The 24,292-nt window shown below is 50.3% G+C and overlaps 1 protein-coding gene across 1 annotated transcript in view; it reads left to right on the top strand.

Moving 5' to 3' along the window:
- pik3r5 (phosphoinositide-3-kinase, regulatory subunit 5) overlaps positions 1 to 24,292 on the top strand; it is a 139,100-nt gene that overhangs the window by 10,419 nt on the left and 104,389 nt on the right. Inside the window, exon 2 of the mRNA XM_072483263.1 lies at positions 21,730 to 21,836. Coding sequence (XP_072339364.1) covers positions 21,743 to 21,836 — 94 coding nt within the window. The 5' untranslated portion in view covers positions 21,730 to 21,742. The remainder of the gene's footprint in view (positions 1 to 21,729; positions 21,837 to 24,292) is intronic.

The following is a 24,292-nucleotide window of genomic DNA, read 5'->3' as shown; positions in this document are numbered from 1 at the left end:
CCTCCAGGAGACGCTAACGCTCGCCTCCTCGCTGGAGGTGGCCCGACATAACTTGGGTACGTACCCCGCGGACTCTGCCAGCCCCCCCCGGACTTCCTCAGACTCAACCGTATTACAGGCCTGCGCCACGCGGCGACCCGCTCACCATGGGGGCACGCCATGCTACTTCTGCGGGCAGGGCCAGCACCACGCCCACGCTGCCCAGCCCGCTCCGCGATCTGCAGCGACTGCGGGAAGAAAGGGCACTTTGCGAGGGTCTGCCTGGCCAGACCCAGGGGCCAGAAAAACAAAGAACAGCCGGCCCGAAAATCAGGCTCTCAGGCCCGCAGGCCTCGCAATGCTGCTGCGCACCGACCCGACACGCCCTCTTCTGACGCGTCATCAGCCTCGTGCGAATCATGGGAGCATCCATCTGGTCGGCGGCCATCTTCTCGACCCGACACGTGCGACCGACGGCAGCGGCCATTTTACGAGTCCGACTCGGCTGACAACTCTGATTACCCGCGACTGGGTGCGATCACCCTCGATCAGACTCGGCCAAAACACCTGCAGAACTCCATGATGCAGGTCCAGGTCAACGGGCACGACACTGTATGCCTCTTCGACTCCGTGAGCACGGAGAGCTTTATCCACCCTGAAACGGTAAGGCACTGCTTCCTACGCACCCATCACGCATCCCAAACCATAGCCCTCGCATCTGGGTCCCACTTGGTACAAATCACGGGGTACTGTATTGCGGATCTCTCGATCCAGGGTGCCAAATACACCCGTTTCAAATTTTATATCCTCCCTCACCTCTGTGCCCCCCTGCTGCTCGGACTGGATTTCCAGTGCAGCCACCTCTCCCCCGCAGCCTCAAGGCCCTCAAACGGTGCTTGGGGCTTTTCTCCTATTACGCCCAGTGGGTCCCCAAGTATGCGTTAAAGCCCGCCCACTCCTAAAGACCACCACTTTTCCCCTCTCGGCTGAGGCTCAATTGGCCTTCAACCGCATCAAGGCTGACATCATCAAGGCCGCCATGTACGCGGTGGACAAAACCATCCCTTTCCAGGTAGAGAGCGATGCATCAGACATCGCCCAGGCTGCTACCCTCAATCAAGGAGGCAGACCAGTAGCGTTCTTCTCCCGAACCCTCACCGCCTCCGAGGTTCGACACTCTGCAGTCGAAAAGGAGGCACAAGCCATTGTGGAGGCTGTGCGGTGCTGGAGACACTACCTCGCCGGTAGGAGGTTTACCCTCGTCACCGACCAATGGTCGGTCGCCTATATGTTCGATAACACGCAACGGGGCAAAATAAAAAACGATAACATTTTGAGGTGGAGGATCGAACTCTCCACCTATTCGTATGATATCAAGTATCGTCCAGGGGAGCTCAACGAGCCCCCAGATGCTCTGTCCCGCGGCACATGCGCCAACGCGCAGGAGGACCGCCTGCAAGCCATCCACAATGACCTCTGCCACCCGGGGGTTACCCGGCTCGTCCATTTCATCAAGTCCCGCAACCTACCTTACTCAATCAAGGAGGTCAAGGCCATGGTCAGGACCTGCCAAGTCTGTGCGGAGTGCAAACCGCACTTCTATTGGCCAGACAAGGTTCGGCTCGTGAAGGCCTCGGGCCCCTTTGAGCGACTGAGCGTGGACTTCAAGGGGCCCCTCCCATCCACCAATCGTTATGCCTATTTCCTCACCGTGATCGATGAGTTCTCCCATTTCCCATTCGCCATTCCTGCACCGACATGACCTCAGCCACGGTGATTAAGGCACTGCACAGCATCTTCACCCTGTTCGGTTTCCCTGCTTATATCCACAGCGACCGGGGTACATCGTTCATGAGCGATGAACTGCGTCAGTATCTGCTCAGCAAAGGCATCGCCTCGAGCAGAATGACCAGTTATAACCCACGGGGAAACGGGCAGGTGGAGAGGGAGAACGCGACCGTGTGGAAGGCTGTCCTTCTGGCCCTGCGGTCGAGAAATCTCCCAACCACCTGCTGGCAGGAGGTCCTACCCGATGCCCTACACTCCATTAGGTCACTCCTCTGCACGGCCACGAATGAGACCCCTCACGACCGATTGTTTCTCTTCCCCAGGAAGTCTACCTCCGGGGTCTCGCTTCCACCTTGGCTGATGCCTCCGGGACCAGTTCTTCTCCGGAGGCACGCGGGGAGCCATAAAACGGACCCCCTAGTTGAAAAGGTCCGACTGCTCCACGCCAACCCCAGTTACGCCTACGTGGAGTACTCCGACGGCAGGCAAGATACGGTTTCCCTCCGGGATCTGGCACCCGCTGGATCCTCCACCACAGACGCCCCTTCCCGTGCCGCGCCCCTGCAGGACCCGTCGCCTCCTACAACACACCCCCTTCTGGCCCTAACACCCATTGGTGAGCTCCTACCGTGCGCCCCGGCCTGCCAGCTGCTTGCTGCTGGGGGCCTTGCGCCCCCCCCTTTACACACCCCGCCGGCGCCGGCTCCGCTACCCCCGGCCCTGCCTAGTTCCTCTGCTCCGACCCGGACCGAAGCTCCGACCGCTGTGCTCCCGGATGTGTCCTCAACCGGGACGTCCGTGCCCGCCGCACCACCGCCCGAATTGAGGAGGTCGAGGAGGACGATCCGGCCACCGAGACGGATGGACCTATGATGGCACTTCACCCCTGCCGGACTCCTTTTTAAACAGGGGGTGAATGTGATGAACGGTTACTGCCTTATCATCATGTAAGGTGATGTCCCCTTTAAGACCGGGCTTGGAACCCTGGGGACTCTGCCTCTGGCTCCGCCCATCTGGGAGCCATACATAAAGGCCTGCCTCATGGTCTGTGTAACAGTCAGCTCTCGTCTCTAGCTGGAGTATAGTTATTAGTCTAATAAAGCCTTTTGGTAAGTTGATGAATAGTTTTGTTTTAATTTGTCACTTGTATTCCCTCACACCTCTCTGGGGCTGCCTTTCCTGCCCCCTACCCTCTCTTTGGGCCATGAACATTCTGGTTCTAAAGGCCGCCTGGAGTACTGCTATGAGTGGGCTTCTATACAGCTGGCAGCCCTGCCATGTAACGAGTGCAACGAGGGCTGTCCTGCAGCTGGAAAACTGCCAGTGCCCCCGCTCAATGGCCCCTTTTTTGGGGCCATGGTTCATCAAATCAGCTGCCTGCATCATGGAGCTGGCCAACCGATCCACACCCCGGCCTGCCAGCTGCTTGCTGCTGGGGACCTTCACTGGTAGCGAGATGGTGTCAGGGGGCTGCTTCGACAAGGCTCCCCACTATTTTCTCAGCCCTCTGCTTCCATTTCCACTATCCTGCAGCCAGTAAAATTCAGGCCTTCATTGCTGCAGACTATGTGATCTAACACTGCATTTTTGCATCTAAATTGGAGGAGACTGGAAAAATTAAGCCAAGAAATGTAACTACAAATTATTATAAAGCTTGAACAGTTTATTATGGTTTCATTCGCATGTTTGCTATGTATGCAAAGCTTAGACAATGTTGCATTGATATTGAGTGCATATTGTGTGTCAAAACCTGAAATTACTCCAAAAGGAAGTAGACTAAGCTTACTTTCATCAGGGAGTGTGACTCCACTTCATTCTAGTGTCAGGTCAAGCTCTGCTCTGGACCCAAGCTGAATTTACTCCAGAACCGTAGCAGTGAATGTACCTTTAGATAAACTCCAGGGATTGAGTAATTGCTTCTAATTCCCTACTATTCATTCAAACCGTCTTTTTTTGATGTCATATGGAACTTTTTCATGATGACTTTTCCATGCTGCAGTAATAGCACCTGACCTTACAGAATGTTGGATCATGATGCACCAGGACCTTACAGAGATAATGAAATGAGAATCACCATCCCTCATACAATATTTGACAGTTCTGTGGGGAGACTTGTACTCCAATATAGTAGCAGCATATGGTTGCTGAAAATTCGAATCAACTTGCAGCAGAGTTATAAACACTTTCTAGCCTCAGATTGTTGTAGTAGGTAGATTAGTGCAAGAATGGAGTTAGAATGCATAGTTCTGAATGTATTTTATGGACTATTACCTTATTGCCTGATGAAATATTCAAGTTCTTCAAATGTTTCATCCATAACAAAGCATTCCATAGAATTCCGACAGTGCAGAAGGAGGCCATTGGGGCCATCACGTCTGCACCGACCCGCTGAAAGAGCATCCTACCGAGGCCCACTCCCCTCTCCCATCCACGTAACCCCATCTAACCTGGACATCTTTGGACACTAGAGGGCAATTTAGCATGGTCAATCCTCCTAACCTGCACATCTTTGGACTGTGGGAGGAAACCGGAGCACCCGGAGGAAACTCGGGGAGTGAGTGCAAAAACCACACAATCACCCAAGACTGGAATTGAACCCGGGTCCCTGGCACTGTGAGGCAACAGTGCTAATCACTTTGCCACTGTGCCACATATTCTCCACATGTTTAAAAGTGTATGGACTTCCTTGTCGGTATAATATCCCTGTGGACTCACTGAAAATATATTAACTATTTGAAGCGGGCATTTAGAATGACTTAGAATGTTCATGTACGAACGTGACTAATCAGAACGTTCACTATCAACTGCATTTGTGAGGTGCAAATCTTCCCGAGCATAGTTTGAACTGTGGAATTGTCTCTCCCTTACTTTACAATCTGTTAAATCTTTGCTGCGAGAAAGTGGCTTGCCTTGGTATCACTTTGGTTATTCTTTACTACATCCTCTCCAAGACCTGTATATCATTCTTGAAGTATGGTGCCCAGAACTAAGTGCAGTACTTCAGATGGAGTCTGACCAAAGCTTTGTGCAATTGAATAATTACTTCCTTCACTTTTTTTTCTCAAGGGAATTGGAATACAGCCAAACTTTCAATTATTCTTTTTGACTATGTTTTGTATCTATGTGTGCGTTGTAAGAGATTTATGTACGTGGGCACCTAAATCTCTTTGCTCAGTTACTGTCCCTAATCTCTCACCATTATGGATATGTTGTGATTTGTCTTCCTTCCATCTGAAGATCTCTAATTTCCCCTCAGTTTACCTCTGCAAAGATTTGCCAACTCACTTAATCATTCTTGTCCCTTTGTAATTCCCAGCTTCCATTTACAAAATTTCCTGAGACTCCTAGGTTAGTGTAATCTACAAAGCTGGATATACAATTCTCCATTCTTTCATCTAAATCATTGTTGTATTTGATGAAGTTTAGATCGCTGGGAAATACCACATGTCACATTCGCCAATCTTAGTGATCATCACAAATTGTACATTTCAGACCATGCTCTCCATTCCTTTGATGCTGGATTATTCGGTATTTCACATTTTCTCTGCTTCACCATCAATATCCACTCCTTCAGTCAATGTATTGTTGGGAGCTAGATATAGCTTGAAGTAATTTATATTTGTTTTTGTGGGTATTAAGAATAATATATTGCTTTAAGTAAGCTTAATTTGTGTTTCTGTATTTGTACTTTAAGGGATAAAGAAGTTTCACTTCAAATTTTACCAGCATTAAAATGAGGTTTTACAACTCGAAAGCAAACAAAGGGAATTAAACAACTGGGTTGTTGTCTAGTACCAACGAGGCCATGGGGGAAAACAAAGCCGTTTTAGTTGAGTTGGATGAAGGTAACCCAGAAGCAAGGAGTTTTTCACAGGAACTGTTGGAACAGGGACAGGAAGAAAGATTGCAGAGAGCAGATCCTGAACTAAAGAACAGAAAAGTCCCAGAAACCAGGGAATGGGACAGAAGAACATTCCTGGAAGACTGTGAAGACAAGGAACAAAGGAACAGGAATCTTGGAGAAAAGGTTCTGTTCCGTAAAGTTGAGAGTGAGGTGCACACAGGCTCCAGGTTAAAGCTAGGACTGCAAGCTGCTGATCTGGGAACAACGGCTTGCAAGAAGCCGGAGATCACAAGTGACCCAAAATTTGTTTATACCTTAATGCGGCTATTGAAGCAATGATGTTCTGTTGGATTGGCATTGTTTCTAAGAGATTGGGAGGAAAGGAAGTTTGAATGCACGTGACAATCCAGGGGAGGAACATCAAAAGAAGATGTTGAAACCCTGGAGGTGGATCCTTGGTTAAGACATCTGAGAGAAAGAATCATTTGAGAGAAGATTCTGAGGTTGTTCTTTGAGAAGGTGTGATTCTCCCAAAAGGGAACAAAGTTCCCTAGCGAGCGCGTTTAGCCGGGTGTTTCCCGGCAATCGCAGTGAGTCATGTTGAATAAGGAGCCTGAACGGAGGCCACGCAGCCGATGCTGCACATAGTCCCGTTTTGTACTGTGGGGAGCTGAGCTCAGAAGAACTCCCCATTGTGGCAAGCGATCCCCCAAAACAATGCCCTCCCCAACACCCACGCTGGGCAATGCCGGCCCGATCACGATGGCATAAAAAATACCAGCTTGGTATCTTGGCAGTACCAACCTGGCAGTGCCCATGCTAGCTGGAAGTGCCACCTGTGCACCTTGGTAGTGCCAGTCTGGCACCCAGGTGACATTGCCAGGGTGGCAGGCTGGCATTAACACAGTATCCAGGTGGCACAAAGGGCATGCTGCTGGGGGCCTCCGATCGTCTTGGAGATCCCCATGAGAGCCATTCCGTCTGGTCCCCATTTGTGGGGACCTGTGCTGAACGGCGCTCACCCGATGTCTCTATGGCAAAGGGGTAAAATCCCAAAGCCTCAGGCACCTCGGGAATCTGCACATTAGGGTGAGGCTTACTGTCTCGCTCTAATATGCAGATTTGCTAAAAAGTAAAAAGGCATTGCAACGTCTCGCGGGATTACGGTGAATCTCACAAGGCATTGCGAGTCGGATACAATCTGGGAGCAGAGTCTCCCGGCTTTCAATGGCCACACTGCGCAAGCAGATTTTTGGGCCGTTGGATCGCGCCCTCAGAATTTATTTCAGTACTGGGGAGTTGAGCTGCGAGATCGGGGCCGCTATTTTGAAAGGGGGCCCTGATCTCTAAGTGAGCTTGTGGGTCCACCACACCGCCCACTCATGGGAAATGGCACTCCCCATATGCATTGATGCTACCCACCCCCCCCCCCCCCCAAGTGAGGACACCCTGCCATGGGGTCCTAGGGGCCTATTCACACCCCCAAAGCCCCCTTTCACGACTCCCCTTCCAGGACCCCCACCCATCACCCCCCCCCAACATCTCAGGGGCCCCACGTACCTGTCCTGTACACTCCCACCCTTCAAATCCCCTCTCCACCCTCCTTTCATGGGCACGGCCTCCCCCTTGAGCCTGGACCCTTGGCAGTACCACCCTGAGGCCCTGGCGCCCTTGCACTGCCAACCTGCCCTTTGTGCAGTGGTCCTGCCAGCTTGGCAGTGCCAGGGTAGCAGTGCCCAGATGCCAGCTGGGCAGTGCCAAGGTCCCCAGACTCCAGGGGGACATCCTGCACTGCCCCTGACCGCCCAGGGGTCTCTGATGGTGAGGGAGACCCTTTATGTGCCTTTCCGCCTGGGCCACGTTCCTGTGGACAAGCATTGATCGGCGCCTCGGCTGCAGCCTCCTTGGGGAGGCCGGTGAATCGAAGGAGGCCGGTAGATCCTGGGTAGGTAGGACTTATGTAGGTTTGCGACCACCTGCTTTGGGCAGAGGTCCGATTCCAACGCCTCACGGGACTTGGGTGAATCCCGCGAGGCGCAGAGGTTGCCGGGAGGCCGGCGGGACGCCTCTCCTGGAATTCCCTGGCCACGTTGTGCTCTTGCTCAAGCGCAACAGGGCCAGACAATCGCACCTGTGGTTCATCTGTTCTAATTTAAGAAATGTTTTATTCTTTTGTTAAAAATTCATCAGCTGGCTCCTGTGATCCATGTATCTAAACAAAAAAAATAAAAGATGGGACCTATCAAACCAGGTTCCAATCCACGCTCTGACTTGTCCAGTAGTCACATCAGCTGGGATTGTAACCGAATCCACCCTTTCTAAAACTAAATTCAAGAACCACTTCATTGTCTTCCCCTTCAACGCCTTTTAAAAACCTCTTTGACCCAGCTTTTGACCTCACTGTTCATCAAGTGTTCTTCCTACTTCGCATCCTCTTTAATTTCCTGTAAAGAAGTCAGAGACATTTTTTTAATATGAGGTAGTAGGAAGATGCAAATGAAGATGCAAGTGGAAGCAAAAAGATCACGAAGCAAGCATTAGTTCTCGCATCATAATCATTTAAAACCTTTCCCACTTCCTGTCTCATGATGTGAAGCAGCTCAAGAGTGGATCAGTAACTTGGTAGTACGACCATACCACAGATGCCAGTCTTCACCAATTTGATTGATTTCCATGTGATATCAAGGAAAGGTGCACTGCATTGAGATACAATAACGTCTACAAACCCTGCTCAAATTCCAACTCTAATGCTGAAGACCGTGGGCTGGATTCTCCGCAGCCCTGTGCCGAAATCGCATTTGGCGCGTGGGCGGAGAATCCACTTTTACGCGAGAATCAGACTCGGTGCCCCTCCCGCGATTCTCCAGTCCCCGGAGAATCGCTCGCGCACGATTTACGTGGCATGGCTGGGGGGCCATTACCAGAGGCCTTCCCAGCGACACTCCAGTACCGACCGGCCGAATTCCCGACGGCATGGTTCTAACCACATCTGGCCGGTCGGGATTCTCGCACAGTGGCTGCGGACTCAGTCCGCGGCCGCCCTGGTGGGGGGGCAGGGGGATGAAGTTTGGGAGGGGCCTTATGGCCTGTCGGGGCGGTGATCAGGCGGGTTAGATGGAGCGACGCGGGGAAGATCGTTGGGACCTTGTTTGTTGGTCCAGGTCCGCCGGCTGAGTCCGCCATCGCGTTCGGCTCAGCTTCCAGAGGCCGCCGCCGCGCACCTGCGCGGACTCGGATCCGGAAGTGTGGGCCCGTATCTGCAGCCAAAGCTGCGAGAAGCACTCCGGGGCCCTATCAGCCCCCTGCAGGTAGGCGAATAGCTTTATATTTTTTTAAGGAAAGCCTGGAGTAGAAAACCAGCGTTTTTACACCAGGGTGGGGACATACCCCCATTTTTGCAGAATCCAGCCCTTTTGCTCTAGAACTACCTGTGCCTCTAGCCAAGTTGTTTCAGTACAGTTATAACAGTGGCATCTACCTGAAAATTGCACATTTGTGTCCCATCCATAAAATTGCACATTTGTGTCCCATCCACCAGTTGTTCTGTGACCTAACTAATATCTTGATAGCACCTTTGGTTGTAATAAATCTGTATCAGAGTTAAATTAAGATTTGATCTGGCATCACCTACCTGAGACTGAATCACTGCTGTTCACAATCTTGGTATCAAAAATGGACAGAAGATTTGAACTCAACGGGTAATGTAAGAGTGACTTCCCTTGATATCAAGGCAGCATTTAACCGTTCATGGCATCAACGGGCCGTAGTAACATTTAAGTTAATGGGAATCTGGGTGAAACTCTCCATTGACTGTCATCATACCCAGCACATCAGGAGACTGTTGTGGTTGTTGGGGGCCAACCAGGATGTCACTGCAGGAGTTTCTCAGGATAATGTCGCAGGCAAAACCAACTTCAGCTGCTTCATAAATGACCTTCCCTCCATCATAAAGTCAGAACTGGGGATGTTCGCCGATTGTACAGCATTCAGTTCCATTCACAACTCCTCCGATACTGAAGGAGTCTGTGCCAGCACACAGCAAGACCTTGTCAACATTAAAGCTTAGACTGATAAGTGGCAGTTAACAGTTGTGGCACATAATTGCCAGGCAATGACCACTAACCAGCTCCTCTTGACATAACAGTATTACAATCAATGTCCTGGATCCACCAGTGACCAGAAATATAAGTGGACCAGCCACATAATTACTGCGTTACAAAAATCAAAGGGTTGCATTCTCCCGTGCCCCTGCATGAGGAGCAATGTTGGGCGGGGGTGAGAATTTGGCAGGAGGCCCAAAAATCGGATTTGGGCCAGCGTGAATTCAGAGTGGGATCTTTCAATGGTGTCTGCCATGGCAAATCGAGAATCATGCTGGAAGCTGGCATGCAACCGGTTGGCATCCGTTAATAGGATGAAAATAAAAGCCCAACCAGACTCTTACCCCCCACGCTCGATTCTTTGTTGTACCAGCAGGAAAACACGTCAGACCCGAACATGTCTGGACCAACGTGGCATGTAAAAGTCAGGACTTGCCTGAAGAAGGCCTGAGGCAGTCTTTATAGTTTGGGTGGAGGCTAGCAGAGATCCTGGACTCTGGAACACCACAGTAGGGGGTGGGGGGAGCATCTACCAGGTGAATCTTCCAGCTCCAGTGTCTTCGAGGTGGTCCACTTTTGTGAGGGCCACGAAGAATCCAGCATGGGTTTTAGGGATACAAAGTAATAACATTTATTTACAATAACATATATATATATATAACAGCAGCAGCAACTTCCCTTGCTGCACTCTCCTTCCTCTTGGTTCCTAAACTGGCCAGCTTTAGTTATACTAGGAATTTACTAATGGTTTCTCCGCCCCCCTCATTGGGAAGCTCATACTCCCACAGGATTGTGGGATTGTCATTAGTCCCCAGCCAATGGTAAGTAGGCAGGTTATAACGTCCCTACCCCCCCCCCCCCAAAGTCCAAGGAATCCACTGAAGACCCTGGCGAAGGAGGGCGTCAGACTCGTTTTGCCGCAGGCCGGACACCATTTGCACGCGGCGCTGGATCAGGCGGCGTGTAACGAGACGGAGACCGGCGCTTCCGTGATGAACGGCGCAACGGTTGTACATCCACGGCCCGTGGACCCGAGGATTCCCCCTCTGATGCATCCTGTGTCTCCATCTTGGAGTCAGAGACTGCTGCCTCCGTCATGTCAGCGTCTCTCTCACCATTCGGTTCTGTAACGACCTGTGCAGGCTTCGAGTGAGGCACCAGTGGAAGATTGTGAGGACTACCTTCCCTTGTCTCTGATCTCTGCAGCTGTATAAATGAGCTCCGGGGGCGGGGAATCTTTTGAGGGGATAGTCTTCTGGACCGAACGTGGTCTACATTTTTGCGCTGGAGACGACCCTGGGCTTGCACCTGGTAAGATATAGGGCCCGTTTGGTGAAAGATTACACCAGGAACCCACTGGGCACCACCAGCCAAATTCTGAACGAACACTGGGTCAGGGGGTGCAAACTGCCGAATCGGCCTATGCCGAGAAAATCCCTGTCCCTGCCGTTCTTGTGTGCGGCGTACTTTTGCGCCAATGTCTGGGAAAACCATACTAAGGCGGGTGCGAAGTCTCCGGCCCATTAGGAGTTCTGTGGGAGCTACCCCAGTCACCGCATAGGGGGTGGTCCTCTACGTAAACAAAAACCGAGCCAGTCTCATGTCCATTGATCCGGAAGACTGCTTCTTTAGGCCTCTTTTGAATGTCTGCACTGCGCGCTCTGCCAATCCATTTGAAGCCGGGTGGTAAGGGGCAGTGCGGATATGGCGTATGCTGTTCATCTTCGTGAACCTCGCAAACTCCTCACTCGTGAATGGAGTGCCGTTATCCGTGACCAGCACCTCGGGGAGGCCATGCGTACTAAACGACAAACGCATCTTTTCAATTGTTGCGCAGGACGTTGTCCCCTGCATCTTATGCACCTCTAGCCATTTAGACTGGGCTTCAATTAATAGAAGGAACATGGATCCTTGAAAAGGGCCTGCGAAATCTGCATGCAAGTGTGCCCAAGGCCGCCCTGGCCATTCCCAGTGATGTAGGGGCGCGGCCGGCGGAAGCTTCTGATGCTCCTGGCAAATGGAGCAGTTTTGGGCCACCTTCTCAATGTCGGTGTCGAGGCCTGGCCACCAGACATAACTCCGGGCCAACATTTTCATTTTGGTCACACCTGGATGCCCATTGTGCAAGTCTGTTAGTATCAGCTCCTGGCCTTTTTCCGGGACAATCACACGCGTCCCCCAAAAGAGGATGCCGTCTTCCACGCTGAATTCTGACAGCTTGGAGGAAAATGCCCGCAACTCGCCTGAGAGCTGTCTATGCTGCCCACCACACAGGACTATGTGCCGAACCTTTGACAGGACTGGCTCCGTCTGGGTCCACTCACGGATCTGTGATACCGTGACAGGCAAGGTGTCCATAAAATTTAGGGTTGCAACCACCTCACCGGTCGTGGGGGTCGACATGGGGCCGGTCGATAAAGGCAATCGGCTCAGTGCGTCGGCATTTGCTATCTGCGTACCTGGTTTGTGCTCCAGAGAATACTCGTATGCAGCAAGCAACAAAGCCCAGCGCTGGATCCGTGCGGAAGCAATGGGCGGTATTGGCATATCCTCTCTGAAAAGTCCCAGCAGAGGCTTATGATCAGTCACGATAGTGAAATGGCGGCCATACACGTACTGGTGGAAGCGTTTCACCACAAAAACCACTGCCAGGCCCTCCTTCTCGATCTGCGCGTACTTTTTCTCCGCTGCAGTCAATGTGCGGGAGGCGAAAGCTATCGGTCGCTTGGCCCCGTTCTCCATCTTGTGGGACAGGACGACCCCAATACCATATGGGGATGCATCATATGTGACGCGCAAAGGCTTTCCAGGATCATAGTGGGTTAGTAACCCAGACGACGACAATTGTTGCTTTACCCGCCGGAAAGCGGTTTCTTGCGGCTGACCCCAAACCCAGGTGTGATTTTTCTTTAGCAGCAGGTGCAACGGGGCCAGCATAGTTGCCAGATTGGGGAGGAAATTCCCGTAATAGTGTACGAGACCGAGAAAAGAACGAAGATGCGAAGTGTCAGTCGGGGCGGGGGCCTGTTGAATTGCACGCACCTTCTCTGCGACGGGGTGCAAACCTTCGCGGTCCACCCAATAACCTAGGTAGACTACTTCCTTTGCCCGAAATACGCACTAATACGACGTAAACGGACTCCAGCCTCCGAAAGGCGTCTAAGGACAGCCTCCAGATTTTCCAATTGTTCCTGCTCCGACGTCCCTGTAATCAAAACGTCATCTAAGTAGGCAGCAACACGTGGTAAACCTCTCAAAATGCCCTCCATAACACGTTGAAAAATTGCGCAGGCAGAGGATACTCCAAAGGGCAACTGTGTATATTCATACAGGCCCCGGTGTGTATTAATCGTTACATATGGTCGGGAGGCAGGGTCCAGCCAATGGTAAGTAGGCAGGTTATAACATCCACCTTATTTCTTAAGGAGGTGTATCTTCTTTTTTCAATGGTGGGGCAGTGATGTTGGACACTATAATACACATTCACTCTTCCTCCAGTGGCTGCTATGCGCACTATTTATAAGGTACACTGCAGAAACTCACCAAGGCTAGAACTTTCCAAACTGCAATGTCCACAATCTAGAATGACAAAGGTCAGCAGGTGCATGGGAAAACCAGCACCTTCACATTTCCCTCTAAGTCACACTACCTAACTTTGGAAAGATATCACTGTTCCTTCATTGCTGATGGATCAAAATCCTAAAACTCCCTCCCGAACAATACTATTGGAATACCTGTACCACAAGGACGGCAGCAGTTCAAGAAGGCATCTCCAGTGTGATCAGGGATGGACGAGGAATACTGGCCTTGTCAAGATACCCACATCTCATAGTTTAAAAATAAATAAAAACAACTTTGTCAGTATATTGGTGTCACAAGACGCAATATATAATATATATAATCTTTATTATTGTCAGAATCAGGCTTACATTAACACTGCAATGAAGTTACTGTGACAATCAAATAAGGAAAGACAAAGGACGTGATCCTCTGGCCTCGTTGCGCTCTCGCTCAAGTGAAATTAAGCTGGTGAATAGCGAAGAGGCAAAAAATGAGATCTGCGCCGGGTGGCAAACAGTTTGCGATGCAACTGGCCCGCTCCCGTAGGCGAAATCGGGATCTCGCTGTAGAGTGGCGAGAAACCAATTATCACCACTTAAGCCCAATTTCTATAGAATTAACGGGAGTGACCCCTTCTCCGACGGCCTCCTATTGTCATTCAGCAGCCTCCCCAGCAAGTCCACATGCTGGCGTCGATTAGTACTCCTTTTGAAAAATGTGAACTTGGCGGAAGGGCTTCTGTGGGGAGCCGAGGAGGGGGGGTAGCCATCTTTGTCACAGGCAACAAGCCCGGGGGTGCTGGCTAGTGGTTGGTGGGGGGTGTGTGAGGGACCCTGAGTGGACCCTCGACTGGGGGTAGGGGGCCCTCTGCAGGAGTGGATCGCCATGGAGGGGGAGGGGGAGGCACTGGGAGAGCAACCGGGGGGCAACTGCTCACGGTACCACCATGCCAACCCCTGGATCGTGTACCCATTCCGGGGGCAATCCATGCCGCTGCCTGTCTACCCCAACGACCACCCATAGCCCCCACCGACTCATGCTTCTGGCTGTGCGGCAGAAAGCTATTGCTAATAGGGAATTGGCAATTATGGTTACGTGAGCACTTCATACATACCAAGTGGATTCCTGTAGTTGGCCCATGTAGCATGTGGTAGTTATTGCCTAGTATCCCAATCACACCTTGATGCTTGGACAATGTGGGAAGCAACACCACACACGCAACATCCGAACACCCAGGGGTTGGGACACAGCTCGGGGCACATGCCCATGGCCGGAGGGTGGGTGAGCACCATGGGGAGAGGGGGGGATGCCTGGAGAGAAGGGCAAAGGGTCTAGGGGCCAGCTCGCATTACGGAACGAAGTGGCAGAGGCATCATAATGGTTATGCAAAAAAGGTGTTTAATGAGTTGTACAATACCCCACTCCAGGTGGTACTGTCCCCCGCCCCCACATCCCACCTACCACCCCCCCCCCTCCCCCGATGCCCTCAGTGATCTTCAACGTGCCTGGCCCTCCTACCTCTAATGCTACGTCTAGGTGTTTCCCCAGGATGCACATCTGAGGTGGAGGCAGCCAGCTGCCTACCCCGTCCCGTGGCCTTCAATGCACCTGGCGGGCCTCCTCTGGGGGCTCTGGGGCCGGACAGCCCCGGCTCACTTGTTGGCAGCACATGCACAGCCGTGCCACCCTGTCCCGCGTGCTGACCTCGAGACGCAGCCTCATCAGAGAAGTGAAACTCGGAGGAGCTGATGGCCACTGTTGCCACCCCATGGCTCGGGTCCTGGTCGGCGCTCAGCCACCCCCCTCCTCCAGTTGGTGCCCATAGGTGCCCTGGGGTTCACCATGGGACCAATGGTCAGCTGGTTTGAGCCCCGGCTGCCTCTGCATCACCTGGCTCTGCCAGCCCTGGCTTCTCTATATTCTGCACCATGGTGTTGACACCCTCAGTGATGCTCCTCAGTGATTGGGACATGCTCGGCACTGCCTCAGCCATGCCCACCTGCAACTGGGACAAGCTCCGCAGCGCATCAGCCATGTCCAGTAGAAACCCATCAAGGTTGGCCTGGTGCAGGGTGTCATCCCCCAGCGAGTCAGACATTCAGCCGAGACCCTCAGCCATGGCCATCACCAGCTGCACGATGCCTTGGACACCTTCACTAATGGTGCCGACGTCGTGCACCAGGCTCTTCGCTGCGGCCGCCACCCTAGCAGTGTTGGCCTCGATGCCACTCATTGCCGGCTCCATCTCCTGTACCTGTGGCCTCTGGGACTCCTCCAATCGGCTATGGATCTGCTGGCGTGATGCTGACATCTCCCTCTGAATATCCCGGCCACTCCCTATTGTCTCCATCAACCCCTGCTACCTCAGTTCCAGAGGTCCAGCAGCCCTCCAACTGTTGTCTCGCCTGGGGGTTCCTGCCTCCACCTGATGTGCATCATCAGCGGTGTGGTACTCACCAGATTGTGCCCCCGAAGCCCGTCCACTAACATGTCCCACCAAGGTGTCTGAATCTGTGCAGTGGAGGGAGGGGATGACAGCTGTGCCGCAACTATATAACAGTTGCATCCTCGGGGCTCTCCTCCGAGCTGGTCTCCTCAGAGTCAATGGAGGGGGCCACCCGGGGTGGGCCTTCGCCGTCGGCTGGTGGACCTGTGGGAGAATGGACATGTGGTCAGTGGGAGAGATGGGTCAGTCAGCAAGGCAATCACTACTCACATTTGACAGGTCCCCCGGGTGGCGCCCGGTGGTTCCTCACCTCTGCGGCGTCCGCCAGCCTCAGCATGGGTGACCGATCTGCCCGCTGCCACCCCGGTCACCTCCAGGGCCTGCTCCTTGAAGGAGGTGATAATTCTTAAGTCCGGCACCCTTCTACCAGTCTGGGCCCTCTCCTGCCGATCATGGGAGTGCGTTTCCTGAGGGGACACAAAGAGGGCATCATTAGCCACACGCTTGGTCCACAGTGGTGGGGTGTGTGCGAAGGAGGGGTGTTAAAGTGTTAAAGGGGGAGGAGGTGGAGGAAGGATTCAAGGTCGCATGTGGAGTTGGAGGGCGGTGCTCCCTTGCAGGGGCATGGGGGGGGTGGGCGGTGACGTTGGTCTCTACACACTTGTGCTGCCCGGTGTAGATTATTGACCTTCCTTCGGCACTGAAAGTCAGTCCTCCTGGTAATACTCCCTGAGCTGACAGCTGCCACCTCATCCCAAGCAGCACTGGCTGCCTTGTGGCTGACTCTCCGGGACCCTCAGGGGAACAGGTCATCCCTCCTGGCTTCCCCTGTGTCTAGTATCCTCCTCGGGTCAGTATCCCAAATCTTGGGGGCTCATCTCCTCGACGCCATCGTTGCGAGCTGGCTGGAGTTGGCTGAGCAAATGCAGCGGAACCTTGTTAGCGGGGGGGGGGGGGGGGGGGGGGGGGGGGGGGGGGGCTATTGGGAACCAGTCAGAAGCCATTGTAGGTTTGCTGTTTGCAGCTCACATTGCTAACTTGGATGTTTAACACAAAGACCACATGGAGGAAATAGACTTTAGTCATTTTGAGGATGTTAGTACATATCCTCCAAACATAAGGCAAACCAATTTGTCATGTCTGTGGTAATGCGAGAGAACATCTGCCAATGAGTCAATTGATTGCCACACAGTGTCATGTGGGATGACCTTTAACATAAATGTTTCCTGCTGTCCCTTACTTGGGACTATTTAAATATCCAGCAGTGTTGAAAATAAAATACAATAGGCAACTTGGATTTAAAGCAATGACTCACGTTGAATATTATTGTTTGTACATTTAGTACAAGGAATATGAATGAGCCTAGTCATTCAACATTAATTCACTCCTTGTGGGAAAATGCATGTACAAGTTGATTTGTTATGTTGTAGGTGTAACATAAGCGGCTTCCTTGTGGTGCACTTGACAAAGGAAGGTTCAGACGTGGAGATAACTTCAACACGTTTATTAAACTATTTACACTTCTATTACTCGGGTTTGACACTACTGCTAATCCTACTATAGCTACCCAGACTGACTAACCAGTTGCTGCAATCCACGTGGTGGGTGTAATATTGAATCACCCCTGTGTCAGTACTCACTGACTGTCTCCACTGGAAAGAGGCAGATCATGTGTGTTGTGTCCTTTATATATGGGTTGGTGTAATGTCCTCTTGTGGTCGTGTCACCTCTGTGTGTATCGTGAATGTCCATTGGTCGTGTCCTATCTAACTGATCTGTTGGTTGAGTGTGTGTGATGTTTGTGGTGCTCCCTCTAGTGTCTAGCTAGCCTGCATACATTTACATTGATGCACATCACCACACAAGTCCAATATGGGAGCTTTACAGGGCAAGAGTGAGAATCTATTCACAGAATCACAGAATTGTTACGGCGCAAAAGGAGGCCATTTGGCCCATTGTGTCCGCACAATAAATGGAACTGAAGAGCATCACAGAATGAAAGCATGGCTGAGTTAGAAGAGTCTTCCTCTGCATGTGAACAAGCAACAAACCACTGTCAGGGTTAATTTTTCCTGATTATTGCCGAGATCTAATGATTTGGATTTGGGTTTATTGTCACGTGTACCGAGGTACATAAAAAAGTATTATTCTGAGTACAGTCCAGTCAGATCCTCCCATACATGAAAAACATAGGGCATGCAAAGAGATACACAATGTAAATACATGTGGTAGGCTATATTAGGGGCATCTCGGTACCTAGGTGGGATGTACCTTATACTGTAGCATGAGTGGTGGAACCTGCCTGCTGGTTCCGCCCAGCAGGCGGAGCATAAGAGTCTGTGTTTCACCCACAGCAGTCATTCTGTACCGGAGCTGCTGGGGTAACTACTTGTTCATTAAAGCCTTCAATTGGACCACAATCTCGCTTCAGTAGTCATTGATCGTGCATCAATACATAGACCTAGACATCGGGTGAAGCACACGGAGTGTAGTACTACTCAGTAGAGAAGGTGTGTGAAGAGATCAGTTCAGTCCATAAGAGGGTCGTTCAGAAGTCTGGTAACAGTGGGGAAGAAGCTGTTTTTGAATCTGTTAGTTCGTGTTCTCCGACCTTTGTATCTCTTGCCCAATAGAAGATGTTGGAAGAGAGGATAACCCGGCTGGGTTTTTGACTATGCTGTTAGATACTTCAAGACTTTGAATCATATAATTTGTAATTAATTGAATCATGGGGCATTTATTTAGTGTAAATTTAGTAAATCTGGCTAGAAATCACTTAGTTCATCAATGTTTAGTATCTGTAAATGTAAATAATTAAAATAAGCAGCTCGAGATGTCCTGACTGTAAATATTTGTGTGATGCTCACCTTTCCACATGACCGAATGTTGAAAATTCCCTGTGTTTTGCCAATCAAGCATGGTTAACTTTTCAAATTTCAGACGGGTAGTTGATGAATAGCCATTATCTACGCCACAAACCAAAGAAACAAAGAATGTATTGGAGAAATTAAGACATCTAGGCCTGGAGACCATTATTGGCAATGCTACTTTATGGACCTTAATGTTTTATGATGAGAATCCTCTGCCCACTGTTTCTTTTAAAATGGTGGACAGAGGGCCATACAAAGAGTGTGCTGCCAAGTACTCATGTGCTGACTTTGTATGATATCAGAAAAAGGGAGTGAGAAAAATAGGCTTTGTGGTAGCATTGAGGCACGATCAATTGGACAAAGACGATAGTTGAATCCAACTGAGGCTTTATTGCGAACAGATGTGTGGCCTCCTACAGCAGCTGGCGAAATGGCTGCTAGCTGGAGGCCACGCATATTTATACCCGCCTCCTGGGAGGAGCCAGCAGGCAGGGACAACCGGCGAACCTGTAGTACAGGTCCTACCGTACAATACCTAATACAGGTTCAACAGTGGTTTACCACAAGCATTCCCATCTCTAACTCAGACTGCAAAGCTTTTCAGCACCATTCCAGATAGCCCTGGAAAATGGAGAACAGAATTAGGTCTCTAAATGCTGGTTTGGGATCCAGCAGGGTACATGTGTCCCGGCAGTGTATCCACTGGGCCCCAGTGGTGCCCATCCTGTTAATCATGTCACAAGATGGAGAGGTTTTGTGCGCACATCAACATAAAGAAAAGAAATAATGTATGGCACAAAAATACACAAATCCATCCATTTTACCATCTCTGAAAAAAAACAACAAAAATTCTACTAAAAACATGATGGGAGAATTTCTTGTACTCACGCATTGAAATACAATCATAAATGAATTTTTATGCTATTTTTGCTGCAACACTACAATCTTCTCGCAGCATTTTCTAAAAGAAACCCACATTGCCAATAAACCGGATAGAAATACAGCAACTCCATGCATTCCATGTGTTTCAATGGTGAGTCTCTGGGCAACACACTGATGTAGAGAAGCTTCTCCGGCACTTTGGATAGTAACTTCCTGATTTCCCTGTTTGTCTCTGCATGTACAGCCACCAGAAGTTGGTGTCAAATTTAATCTTTAATAATCGTGAGTGCTGATTTTTACCTCACAATCTGGGCTAAGTATGCCCTTGTAACTGTTGAGGATGGATTTGCTCAAAGCTATTTGGCATAATTTGACAGTCTTAATTAATGGGTTGAGTTGAGACTTGCAACAGACACATTATGGGTGAGATCTTCCAACTGTTCACACTGGCGGCATCTTCTGATCCAAATGATGGCGCACCCCTGCGTGGGGTGGATTCAATGGGAAATTCCATTGACAACCTCGGGACCAGATGTTCCCGCTGCTGGCCAACAGTGGACCGCCTCCTGCCGCCATGAAACATGCCCCGGGGAGGTCAGAAAATCTCACCTTTAAGAGTCTGTGATTTGTCTCCATTGTTGCAACAATGTGCATGGTGGGAGGAAGTTGACACGGGTAAATAAATAGCAAGTACTCTTTGCAAAATAATTAATTATTTCAATGGCCACTATTGTGTGAGGTTTCTTTTAATCTAATCTATGACATCGATAATCAAACCGCCTCTATAAGCTGCAAAAGAAGAGATGCTTTAGTTCTCCAGCAGTCTTATTGTGGACAGCCCCCACAATGGCTTAACAGCAAAGTTGTATGATTCAAGTTGGCAAAGCCCAACAATTTTAGTCTACCCTCCCGAATATGGCACAATTAAATTTTGTGTATGTTCCTATCCAAGTAGTAAATGAGGAAACTAAGTCTGTTGAGGGATGTGAAGAACAACCGTTTTACCCAGAGGGTGGTGACGGACTGGAGTGAACAGCCTGGGATGGTGGTAGAGGCGGGTTGCCTCACATCCTTTAAAAAGTACCTGGATGAGCACTTTGCTCGTTATAACATTCAAGGCTATGGGCCAAGTGCTGGTAAATGGGATTAGATGGGTAGGTTGTCATAATATCCAGCCATGTATATAATGAGATGCAGACAGGCAGTGATTGACACACAGGATAACCAATGAACACACACGACACATAACAACCAATCACTAGACAGGACACCACCACTATAAAGCACACAGGGCATTAAGACTCTCCCTCTCTCTACAGGACACAGCTACTGAGATAGTAAGAGTGCACAAGCCAGTGAGAACTATCACCATGAGGTAGAGAGTTTGTCTGGTCAAGCCAGTAGGAGGTTATCAGTTAAATTGACAGTGTCAACCCACAGCAGACTATGCACAGCAATCAGGAAGTTCAATAAAACAGTGTTGGACTAACTCCTGTGTCAGAAGCCTGTTTCTAGTTTCACAGCATCCAGTTGCAGTCAACGTTAAACCAACTTACTTAACACATCATAGGTCAGGTGTTTTTCACGTGTCGGTGCAGGCTCGATGGACCGAAGGGCCTTATTATAATGTCCAGAAAGGAGTCCACATCGAGCCGAACAGGTTGAGTCCAAGAAAAAAGATTTAATGCAACGGAACAAGAGTGCAGAGCAGTTACTCTACTACAGGAGCCCAGCTCACAGTTCAAGGCCCTCCGGTTTTATACAGGAAGGGGCACCGTACCCCCTCAGTGGGGGAGTGTTCCCCATAGTCCTTTGGGAATATCAATCCCCCACTCTCATAAGTAGGGTCCCATGACCTGCTTAACCCCAGGTTATGACAGGCCTCTTTTGCACCGTGTGATACTGTGAAATGATGAGCTCATCTGTGTAACCTTGTGTGTGGACATTGTGTCCTTGTAACCATGACATCATACACCAGTTGTCTCTGCAATGCGTCACTTCCTGACTTTAGTAGCATTGCTTGAGATTATGAAATTGAGGACATTTCAAGAAAACACCCATTGAAATGAAAAAGGCACACTGCAAAACAGACAGCAGTGGTGGAAAATGAGCTTTTAAAATGTGAACTCTGCATTGTTAGTATTTCTGAGACTGTCATTGGTCTCTATTATTGTTATTCTAGTCTTGAGTCGGCATTTCTTCTCTATTTAACCAACCAGACAGTAATGATGTCCATAAATTTTCTTTACTTTCTTTTAGGAGATGATATAAAATGCAGCATACCTCCTGTACAGAGGATCGGATCCATCATGCTCTGGAGAGATGTTTGCATGGATTGGATAGAACCATCTTTTCTAATTGGAAGGGTGAGTCACTACATTACAAAGCATATTCTCCTTTGGCTTATTTGCACTGCTGAATTTTAAATTCACTGCCCATATTCCCCCAATGTGGATTTGCAGTAACTGATGAGGTGTGACAATAGAGAGTTGAACATTCAGCTTGCGTCTCAAATGGGAGGTTATACCTTGTGAAACTGGTACCTCTGAGAAATCGAAAGTTAGTTTATCAACCAATAGGAAGCATGAACTCGTTGCTTTGGGGAATTTCTCCAGATCACAGACATGCACTGCCATGTACGGCCGGCACGGTAGCACAGTGGTTAGCACTGTTGCTTCACAGCGCCAGGGTCCCAGATTCAATTCCTGCTTGAGCCTGCACATTCTCCCTGTTTCTGCGTGGGTTTCCTCCGGGAGCTCTGGGGCGGGATTCTCCACTCCCACGCCGAAGTGGCCGCGCCGTCGTGAACGCCGTCGAGGTTCACGACGGTGCGGAACGGCCCCGGTCCCGACCGATTCAGGCCCTGACAATGGGCCAGGATCGGGGCCACGTCATCTACACGCGCCAGGCCTTGTCGCCCGCGTAAAAACGGCGCCGCATAGATGACACGGCCGGCGCCGCATAACGGGCGTCATCCGCGCATGCGCGGGTTGGCCGGCGCCAACCCGCGCATGCGTGGTTGTCGTCCTGTCTAAATCCGCCCCGTAAGAAGATGGGTGATGGATCTTGCGGGGCCGCGGAAGGAAGGAGGTCCTCCTTCAGAGAGGACGGCCCGACGATTGGTGGGCACCGATCGCGGGCCATCCCACATTCCAGGTGAAGCCCGGTGCAGGATCCCCCCTCGCCCCCCCCACAGGCCGCCCCACCAGCCTTCACGCACCGCTCACGACTGCAGCGACCAGGTGTGGACGGCGCCGGGGGGATCCCGCCGTTTTGGTCTGGCCACTCGGCCCATTCGGGCCTCAGAATAGCGAGAGTGCCGGAGAATCGCCATTTTCGGTGACTCCGGCGATTCTCCGGCCTGCGGCCCACGAAACTCGACCGGGCCGTTCCCGCCGCTTGGGAGAATCGCGGGTGGGTGTTGGACCGGCGTCCCCGGAAATTTTGGCGACCCAGGCGATTCTCCCAACCGGCGTGGGAGTGGAGAATCGCGCCCCTGGTTTCCTCCCACAAATCCCAAAAAGACGTGCTGTTAGGTAATTTGGACGTTCTGAATCCTCCCTCTGTGTACCCGAGCAGGCATCGGAATGTGGTGACTAGAGGCTTTTCATGGTAACTTCATTGCAGTGTTAATGTAAGCCTACTTATGACAATAAAAGTTATTATGTGACCCTCATAAAGGTTGCACTGGGGTGATATAACATAGAAAATAATAAAGACCGATGCAAGCATGACCTTAATAAGAGAAATCTGCCGAATAGGCACAATCCTTACGACACTATGTCAGACGTTGGATTTAATGTACGGAAATTAGTTCATTGTTGCTCATAGTGAAACTTGCTGATGAGATTCAGGCACGTGGTAAAACGCTGTGTAACATCCCGAAGTGTCCCCACACCCCTTTCTGAAATTGACAGTGTGGCAGACATGAAGTCATTCATGAAAATTTACCCCAAGGTGGCTTTTCCAAAAGGTTTCTAATTTAGAATCTTACAACACAGAAGGAGGACAATCAGCCTGTCATTACTCTATTTTTAAAGAGATTTTATTTAATGTAATCCCGAGTCATCACCATGCAAATTGGTCTTGTCGAGTGCATGTTCAATTGCCTTCGGAAAGTTCATATGGATTCTGTTTCCGTCACCCCTTCAGGTAGCGCAGTCCAGGTCGTAGCCACATTCTGTGTCAAAAATAAATTGTTCTCCTGCCTCCTTTAGATCTTTCGTCAATTATTTGAAATCTGGTTACCAATCCAATTGCCATAAGAATTCCCCTTAAATGCTCTAACAAAATATTAATTTGCAGTGTCTCCGGTAGGCCTCCACTTAATTTTCTCTGGTTTGGGAGAACAATGCCATCTTCTTCAATTTCTTTAGATAACTGAAGTCCCTCATCTCTGGTATCATCCTGTTCTTCTCTCTCCAAAGCCTTGATACTCTTCCTAAAGTGTAGTACCCAGAATTGCACGTAACACTTGAGCTGAGGCCTAACCAGTCTTTTGTAATGGTTTTGCTTGGATTCCTTGTCTTTGTATATGGCGGGGGGGGGGGGGTTGCGGGCAGCTTCCCTATTCTTTTTGAATACCATGTAGCCAGGAATGTTTAGTTCCCATTCCTGCCCATGTTTGCACAAGGCCTCCATTATCTGTATGTGCCTGGAATGAAGTATGAAACCGCAGACTGCTGACCCAGGTACAAGTGTGACCAAGGTTTTAGAGCTATCTTTTTCATTTGGATTTTCACATTTGGCTCGTGGGTTGGATGTAATTTGGTGAAGTAAAATAATTTGATTGGCCCATACGTATTGTAGGCTTTTGTGCAAA

This window comes from Scyliorhinus torazame, chromosome 18, assembly GCF_047496885.1.
Source record: "Scyliorhinus torazame isolate Kashiwa2021f chromosome 18, sScyTor2.1, whole genome shotgun sequence".
In the NCBI taxonomy this organism is placed as follows: domain Eukaryota; kingdom Metazoa; phylum Chordata; class Chondrichthyes; order Carcharhiniformes; family Scyliorhinidae; genus Scyliorhinus; species Scyliorhinus torazame.
The sequence above is the reverse complement of the archived record's forward strand: the minus strand, read 5'-3'. Positions and strand labels throughout refer to the sequence as shown.